The 8,773-nt window shown below is 57.2% G+C and overlaps 1 protein-coding gene across 2 annotated transcripts in view; it reads left to right on the top strand.

Moving 5' to 3' along the window:
- DOK7 (docking protein 7) overlaps positions 1–6,538 on the top strand; it is a 32,263-nt gene extending 25,725 nt beyond the window's left edge. For both annotated transcript variants that reach the window (XM_008568210.1, XM_008568139.1), the window contains exons 5-6: positions 774–893; positions 5,794–6,538. In XM_008568210.1, the coding sequence (XP_008566432.1) occupies positions 774–893; positions 5,794–6,515 (842 nt within the window). In that variant the 3' untranslated portion in view covers positions 6,516–6,538. The remainder of the gene's footprint in view (positions 1–773; positions 894–5,793) is intronic.
- The last annotated feature ends 2,235 nt before the right edge of the window (positions 6,539–8,773 follow it).

An 8,773-nucleotide genomic window follows, 5' to 3' on the forward strand; every position in this document is an offset into this window, starting at 1 on the left:
CTCTCCACGTGGCCGTGGCTGTGTGTGCAGGGAATGTGGAAGGGCCAGGGCAGTGTTTGGGGCTGAACAGCCTCTCAGCTGAGTGCCCAGGACAAGCCAGCATGGCTGGGCATGGGGACAGCAGGGTGAGCTTCCTGCCCTCCAGGGCTGCTGCTGAGAGGAGAAAGACACAACTCACAAAAGTTAGGGCTCAGGGCCACAGGTGCTGAAGAGCTGCCGAGGTCCCCCACCCAGCCTGGGTGGGAAGAGGAGGTGTACTGCCACCCAGCCCATGGGACACATGGGTGAGGACCAGAGAGGGTTGGTGCCAGTGCTCTCTGGACAACAGTCATGAGGGAGGGACTGGGCGGGGGCCCGAGGGTCAGCAGGCTATGTGCTCTGAGCCTCAGGTGACAGCTGAGGCTCCATCCAAGGGCCAGGGTGCAGCAGGGCACGGTAGGGTCGGGGTGGCACTTCATTCGGGTGGCAGGGGAGACCTGCAAGAAGTGGGCATATGAGCCGGGGTGGGTGGCAGGGATGGTCATTTGAGAGATGGACAATCCATAAACTTGGTGAGGGGGAAGGGAGTGTGCTGGCTTGGGGTCCTGATGACTGGACAGATGGGGGATTTGTGGGGAGTAGCTGGGTCACCACTCACCTGACCACTGCATTGGGGCTGGACCAGGGTGTGTGTGGTCCTGATGGCGCTGGACTCACCAGGACACCCAGGACAGTGTGCGGCCTGGGGGGCTGGAGGTGTGGGCCACTTCCTCACTTTCTCTCCTCTGCCACAGACCCGAGCCCTGGGGGGCCCTCGACTTTGGAGGAGCGAGTGGCCCAGGAGGCCCTGGAAGCCCTGCAGCTGGAGAAGCGGCTCAGCCTCCTCTCACACTCGGGCCGGCCGGGCAGCGGAGGTAGGGCAGGGGCACCGTGCTGTCCGCCTCGCTCTAAGCCAGCGCCCAGCAGAGGGGCTGGCAGCGATGTGCGCGCGTGTGGGGGCTGCAGACTCCACGCCTTTCACTCATTCATTCATTCACTCCTCTCCTGTTGGCGCATTCACTCATTCATTCACTCCTCTCCTGTTGACTCATTCACTCATTCACTCCTCTCCTGTTGACTCATTCATTCATTCACTCCTCTCCTGTTGACTCATTCATTCATTCACTCCTCTCCTGTTGACTCATTCATTCATTCACTCCTCTCCTGTTGACTCATTCATTCATTCACTCCTCTCCTGTTGACTCATTCATTCATTCACTCCTCTCCTGTTGACTCATTCATTCATTCACTCCTCTCCTGTTGACTCATTCATTCATTCACTCCTCTCCTGTTGACTCATTCATTCATTCACTCCTCTCCTGTTGACTCATTCATTCATTCACTCCTCTCCTGTTGACTCATTCATTCATTCACTCCTCTCCTGTTGACTCATTCATTCATTCACTCCTCTCCTGTTGACTCATTCATTCATTCACTCCTCTCCTGTTGACTCATTCATTCATTCACTCCTCTCCTGTTGACTCATTCATTCATTCACTCCTCTCCTGTTGACTCATTCATTCATTCACTCCTCTCCTGTTGACTCATTCATTCATTCACTCCTCTCCTGTTGACTCATTCATTCATTCACTCCTCTCCTGTTGACTCATTCATTCATTCACTCCTCTCCTGTTGACTCATTCACTCATTCACTCCTCTCCTGTTGACTCATTCACTCATTCACTCCTCTCCTATTGGCGCATTCACTCATTCACTCCTCTCCTGTTGACTCATTCACTCATTCACTCCTCTCCTGTTGACTCATTCACTCATTCACTCCTCTCCTGTTGGCGCATTCACTCATTCACTCCTCTCCTGTTGACTCATTCACTCATTCACTCCTCTCCTGTTGACTCATTCATTCACTCCTCTCCTGTTGGCTCATTCACTCATTGACTCCTCTCCTGTTGACTCATTCACTCATTCACTCCTCTCCTATTGGCTCATTCACTCCTCTCCTGTTGACTCATTCACTCATTCACTCCTCTCCTGTTGACTCATTCACTCATTCACTCCTCTCCTGTTGACTCATTCACTCATTCACTCCTCTCCTGTTGACTCATTCACTCATTCACTCCTCTCCTGTTGACTCATTCACTCATTCACTCCTCTCCTGTTGGCTCATACATTCATTCACTCCTCTCCTTTTGGCACATTCACTCATTCATTCCTCTCCTGTTGATTCATTCATTCATTCACTCCTCTCCTGTTGACTCATTCACTCATTCACTCCTCTCCTGTTGACTCATTCACTCATTCACTCCTCTCCTGTTGACTCATTCACTCATTCACTCCTCTCCTGTTGACTCATTCACTCATTCACTCCTCTCCTGTTGACTCATTCACTCATTCACTCCTCTCCTGTTGACTCATTCACTCATTCACTCCTCTCCTGTTGACTCATTCACTCATTCACTCCTCTCCTGTTGACTCATTCATTCATTCACTCCTCTCCTGTTGGTGCATTCACTCATTCACTCCTCTCCTGTTGACTCATTCACTCATTCATTCCTCTCCTGTTGACTCATTCATTCACTCCTCTCCTGTTGACTCATTCATTCATTCACTCCTCTCCTGTTGGTGCATTCATTCATTCACTCCTCTCCTGTTGGCGCATTCCCTCATTCATTCCTCTACTGTTTATTCATTCATTCATTCATTCCTCTCCTGTTGACTCATTCATTTATTCACTCCTCTCCTGTTGACTCATTCACTCTTTCACTCCTCTCCTGTTGGCGCATTCATTCATTCACTCCTCTCCTGTTGGCGCATTCACTCATTCATTCCTCTCCTGTTGACTCATTCACTCATTCATTCCTCTCCTGTTGACTCCTTCACTCTTTCACTCCTCTCCTGTTGGCTCATTCACTCATTCACTCCTCGCCTGTTGGCGCATTCATTCATTCACTCCTCTCCTGTTGGCGCATTCCCTCATTCATTCCTCTACTGTTGACTCATTCATTCATTCACTCCTCGCCTGTTGGCGCATTCATTCATTCACTCCTCTCCTGTTGACTCATACACTCATTCACTCCTCTCCTGTTGACTCATTCACTCATTCACTCCTCTCCTGTTGATTCATTCATTCATTCACTCCTCTCCTGTTGACTCATACACTCATTCACTCCTCTCCTGTTGACTCATTCACTCATTCACTCCTCTCCTGTTGATTCATTCACTCATTCACTCCTCTCCTGTTGGCTCATTCATTCATTCACTCCTCTCCTGTTGACTCATTCATTCATTCACTCCTCTCCTGTTGACTCATTCACTCATTCACTCCTCTCCTGTTGACTCATTCACTCATTCACTCCTCTCCTGTTGACTCATTCACTCATTCACTCCTCTCCTGTTGACTCATTCACTCATTCACTCCTCTCCTGTTGACTCATTCACTCATTCACTCCTCTCCTGTTGACTCATTCACTCATTCACTCCTCTCCTGTTGACTCATTCACTCATTCACTCCTCTCCTGTTGACTCATTCACTCATTCACTCCTCTCCTGTTGACTCATTCACTCATTCACTCCTCTCCTGTTGACTCATTCACTCATTCACTCCTCTCCTGTTGACTCATTCACTCATTCACTCCTCTCCTGTTGACTCATTCACTCATTCACTCCTCTCCTGTTGACTCATTCACTCATTCACTCCTCTCCTGTTGACTCATTCACTCATTCACTCCTCTCCTGTTGACTCATTCACTCATTCACTCCTCTCCTGTTGACTCATTCACTCATTCACTCCTCTCCTGTTGACTCATTCACTCATTCACTCCTCTCCTGTTGACTCATTCACTCATTCACTCCTCTCCTGTTGACTCATTCACTCATTCACTCCTCTCCTGTTGACTCATTCACTCATTCACTCCTCTCCTGTTGACTCATTCACTCATTCACTTTCCTCTCCCGTTGACTCATTCACTCATTCATTCCTCTCCTGTTGGTGCATTCACTCATTCATTCATTCCTCTCCTGTTGACTCATTCATTCATTCACTCCTCTCCTGTTGGCGCATTCACTCATTCACTCCTCTCCTGTTGACTCATTCATTCCTTCATTCCTCTCCTGTTGGCACATTCACTCATTCATTCATTCCTCTCCAGTTGACTCATTCATTCATTCATTTCTCTCCTGTTGACTCATTCATTCATTCATTCCTCTCCTGTTGGCGCATTCACTCATTCATTCATTCCTCTCCTGTTGACTCATTTATTCATTCATTCCTCTCCTGTTGACTCATTTTTTCCTCTCCTGTTGGCGCATTCACTCATTCGTTCGTTCCTCTCCTGTTGACTCATTCATTCATTCATTCCTCTCCTGTTGGCACATTCACTCATTCATCCATTCCTCTCCTGTTGGCTCATTTATTCATTCACTCCTCTCTTGTTGGTGCATTCACTCATTCACTCCTCTCCTGTTGACTCATTCATTCATTCATTCCTCTCCTGTTGGTGCATTCACTCATTCATTTCTCTCCTGTTCATTCTTTCATTCCCTCACTCACAATTCCACAAACATGTCCTAAACTCTGGCCCGAAGCCCTGACAGGAAGCGTGGTGCTGGTCATGAGAGCTGGGTTTGACCTCTTTCCTGCTCACCATCTGTGTGGCCTGGGCAAGGCTCGTGGCCTCCTGTGCCTCCGTTTTCCTGGCTGTGCTCAGACAGAAGGGCTCAGGGGCAGGGGGAGCTGCTGCCCAGGAGCAGAGGCCCCTCCCCAGGGCCGGTGACTCTGTCTTGGCTGCTGTGTGGGAAGATGGACGGGAGGGGCTGGCCGCCCAGCGAGGGGCTGCTGCAGCTCTTGTGAGTGTGGCCAGCTTGGTGGGTGGGCTGCTCTGGGGTCTTCCCAGACCAGAGCGTGGGAGCTCCGCTGGTTCTGTCTGTAACTTCTGGCTGCTGCCTGTCCCGTGGGGCACACAGAGGGGACAGAGGCCTTCTCCCCTCCCTTGCAGGCCCTCCCCAGAGAAGCAGGGGGTCTCAAGTATATTTGAGGTCCTACCTTCTTGGGTGCAGCTCATACCTGGTTTCTCTGGAGCCCCGGAGGGCAGGCCAGGCGAGCGCTGAGAGATGAGAGAGCAGAGACTGGTTTTCCCATGGGCTCCAAGCGAGAGGGGGCAGGGCCTGGCACGTGACAAGACAGGGGTTCATGTCCTCAGGGGGCTTAGGATCTATGGGGGAGGGGAGACCAGGACCGAGGCAGTGACAGCAGAGTGTGGTGTGGGCCACGTGGGTGAGTCAGTGGCTGTGGGTGTACCCAGGGCCTCGTGTCCATGCTGGAAGGGCCTGGGAAGTCCCCAGGGAAGGCTGGGTGGCTGCCCCAGGCATGGCTGAGAGCCAGAGCCACAGCTGGAAGGTGGTCAGGATGGCCAGGCGCCTGGGGGGAGAAGGAGCCCAGGAGCCAGGCCGCAGGGCCCTGGAATGGGCTGGAAGCAAGAAGAGGGGTGTGCTCAAATCGTATTTTAGGAAGACCCCCTACTGGGGGGGACATCAGGAGCAGGGGTGGGGGTCAAGGAAGGACAGAGGGGACAGAAGGGTGGGGCGAAGTTCTAGAGGGAGCTGGAGATTGAAAGATAGGAGTGGGCTCAGGATCGGGTGAGGGGAGAGGGACTTCTGCTCCAGCCTCCAGGTGCGGGGGCTGGGGAGGTGGGGGAAGCTGTCCCAGGATGTTGACGAGAGACTGGAGAGTGCCCCTGGGGGCACTGGACGCAGCTCCACCCCGCGCCCTCCACAGCCCCCCAGCCCCCCAGCGGCCTCAGCTCCCCACTCTCGTCTCAGGGGATGACCGCAGCCTGTCCAGCTCGTCCTCAGAAGCCAGCCACTCGGACATCAGCGCCGGCAGCCGGCTCACCGCGTGGCCAGAGCAGTCCTCGTCCTCGGCCAGCACGTCCCAGGAGGGGCCGGGCCTGGCGGCTGCCCAGGCCCCCAAGGATGCCACTCTGGGCGCCTCCAGGTTGCCCCCCACGTCGCTGCGGCCACGGCAGCTGCGGGAGGTCGGCCGCCAGAGCTCCTCCGACAGCGGCATCGCCACGGGCAGCCGCTCCTCCTGCTCGGGCAGCCTATCATCCTACGCGGGCAGCAGCCTGGACGTGTGGCGGGCCGGCGATGACTTCGGCTCGCTGCAGAGCCTGCCGCCACCAGCTGGGGCGCCCGAGCCCAGCCTGTGCGCCTGCCCGCCCGGCGCAGCGGAGTACCAGGTGCCCACCTCTCTGCGGCACCACTATGACACGCCCCGCAGCCTGCGCTCGGCCCCCCAGGGCAGTCCTGACGACGGTGCTGCTGGGGACCTGGGCGGCCAGACGTCCGCCGGGTGTCCCTCTGGCTGGCTGGGCGCAAGACGGCGGGGACAGGCGACAGAGGCCTCAGGCAGCGAGGCAGCGCTGCCCAGCCCAGCCCCCGGCGAGCCCTGGGAGGCTGGCAGCCCCCACGCCGGGCCACCTCCGGCTTTCTTTTCAACATGTCCAGTCTGTGGAGGACTCAAGGTAAACCCTGCTCCCTGAGAGCCTCAGCCCAGGCCCCTCTGGATGGGAGAGGCGGCACCGGCCTCCTTGCAGAGAGGGTGCTTTTTGCATCGGGTTCCAGAAGCCGCCCAGCCGGCGGCGAGGGCTTGGTGGGCGGGGGGCCACCAGCCCAGCGGTGGGGCTGCCAGTGGAGGGGGCAGGGGGAGGCGTGCTCTGGAAGGTGGGGGCTCTGGCCAGGTGGGTCCGGTCAGCGGAGCCCCAAGGCCCAAGCCCTGGGGCTCAGGTGGATGCTGTGCCCCGTCCGCTCGCGCCCTGTGCTGGATACTGAGGGCTGGACACTGCCACTGGCCGGGGCCGGGCTGGGTGCAGGGCCCATCCTCCTCCTGCCCCACTGACCGCCTCGTGGGGGACCGATTCCTCCATCGCGTTCCCGGTCACCTCCTCACTGTGCAATCATGCACCGCTGAAAATTCAGGCCTCCGCAGCAGCAGCTCCCGACACCCCGAGCTCCGTGAACCCCATCCAGAGACCAGGCTCCCTGGTCCGCGCGTGTGACCAGCTTTACGTAGTTACCCCGCGCCTCTTCCCCCAGCACCCCAGCAGGGCGCAGCCCCGTCCTCTGGGGAACCGAAGCTCAGGAGGCTCCGTGACTTGCGGGGTCCGCGCCTCTGTGGTCTGGACCCCGCCGCCCTGCCCACCAGCCTTCTCCTGTGCCCGGGGGGCTCAATGCAGTGCGGGGAGCTGGGGGGCAGCCGCTCAGAGTGCTCCACTTCGTCTTCCACTTGACCTGGGCTCCGAGGGTCAGCTCGCGGGAGGGTCCCTAAAAGCCCCCACCTGGCACTCCTGCACCCTCCATGCTGGGACCACGAAGCTGGCGGTCAGGACCAGAGGGAGAGGTCAGGGCCCCCGGCCACGGGCACGCGGAGGCTCCGGCTCCTCGCGCTGCCCGCTGCCTGTGCCGGGCGCGGCCCGATGCATCTCAGCCAGCCCTGCCCTGGGGCGCACGGCTCCTCGCGGCTGTCCTGCTTTGCACCTTCACTGTTGGCTGCCTGGGTCGCTCCTTTACATTTTAAAAATCTGACACTGTTTGTAATACGTGCTGAGACTGGAAATAAAACTCTTTTCTTACCGCCTTGTCCTTTTCCATGTGGCTGGCCCCCTCTGCCTCCCTGCCCGCCCTCCCCACTAGCCCTTGACTGGATCTGAAACCCCTGGGGCCTGGCCCCTGGGCCTGCAGGTCACAGAGCAGCCTGAGGCCTCGTTGGTCTTGTAGGCCTTGGCCTAAGTGCCATGGAGGTGTGAAGGAGACTGCTCGGACAGCGCACGAGCCCACGTGTGCACGCGTGTGTGCATGCACGTGGCATGTTCCTGTTTGATCACTGGAGACCACAGTGAGGTCCTCAGTGGCCCCGCAGGCTCAGGGATCCCTACGTCCAGGTGAGGATGGACGTGCTGCCTCCTGGGCCAGCGAGGGTGCTGGCTCTGAGCCTGGAGCCCCCGTCCCTGTTGCCCCTGCACGTCTTGTGCGGGGTGCCCCGCCCTACCCTGCCTGTTTCCATGCTTGCCTGCCACCCCATTGGGGGACCGAGTCTGGGGGGGTGCTCTGGGTCAGATCCTGCAAGCTGCTGCATTGTGGGGGGCCAGTATTGGGAATTGATATCGGGGCACATCTACCTCCCACCGGCTGGATGGCCCAGCAAGTCACTATACCTCTCTGAGCCTCAGTTTCCTCTTCTGCAGATGGGACAATGCGCCCGACCTTGCTGGGCTGCACTGGGGAGTCTGATGGGGCAGTATATGTAGGTGCTCAATAGATGTGCATTAGTGGAGCTGCCACTGTGATCTCTGCTGCTGTCACCTCCACTCACGGCAGCCCAGTCAGCCTCGCTGCAAGAGAAATCAGGCTGCAGCTCCCAGTGCTGGGGGCTGCTGGGGCCGTGGCATCTTGTGTGATGGGGTGACTTGGGAGGAGGAGGGCCCGGCTCCCCCAGCAAGTGTGCCTCAGTCTCCCCTGGGGACCCCATGGTGTTCCCCCCAGGACACCTTTCCCTGTGGGGACGTAGCCAGGTCATCTGCCTTCACTCCTTTTTCTGGAGCACTCATGGGTGGGCCCTGGGCACCCGAAGCCTCCGCCCACTGCCCGCTGGGCAGCCCAGGGTCACTAGCCTTGGCTCCTCCTCCCTGAGTGGGGTTGGGGCTTCTCCTCAGGGCCAGGGGCAACCAGACAGGGCAGACACTGGTCCCGTGTCCTTGCCTGCCCAGGGCCACGTGCTGCCCACCTGTGGGCCACCTTCTGG

This window comes from Galeopterus variegatus, unplaced genomic scaffold (genome assembly GCF_000696425.1).
Source record: "Galeopterus variegatus unplaced genomic scaffold, G_variegatus-3.0.2 Scaffold3, whole genome shotgun sequence".
NCBI lineage: Eukaryota > Metazoa > Chordata > Mammalia > Dermoptera > Cynocephalidae > Galeopterus > Galeopterus variegatus.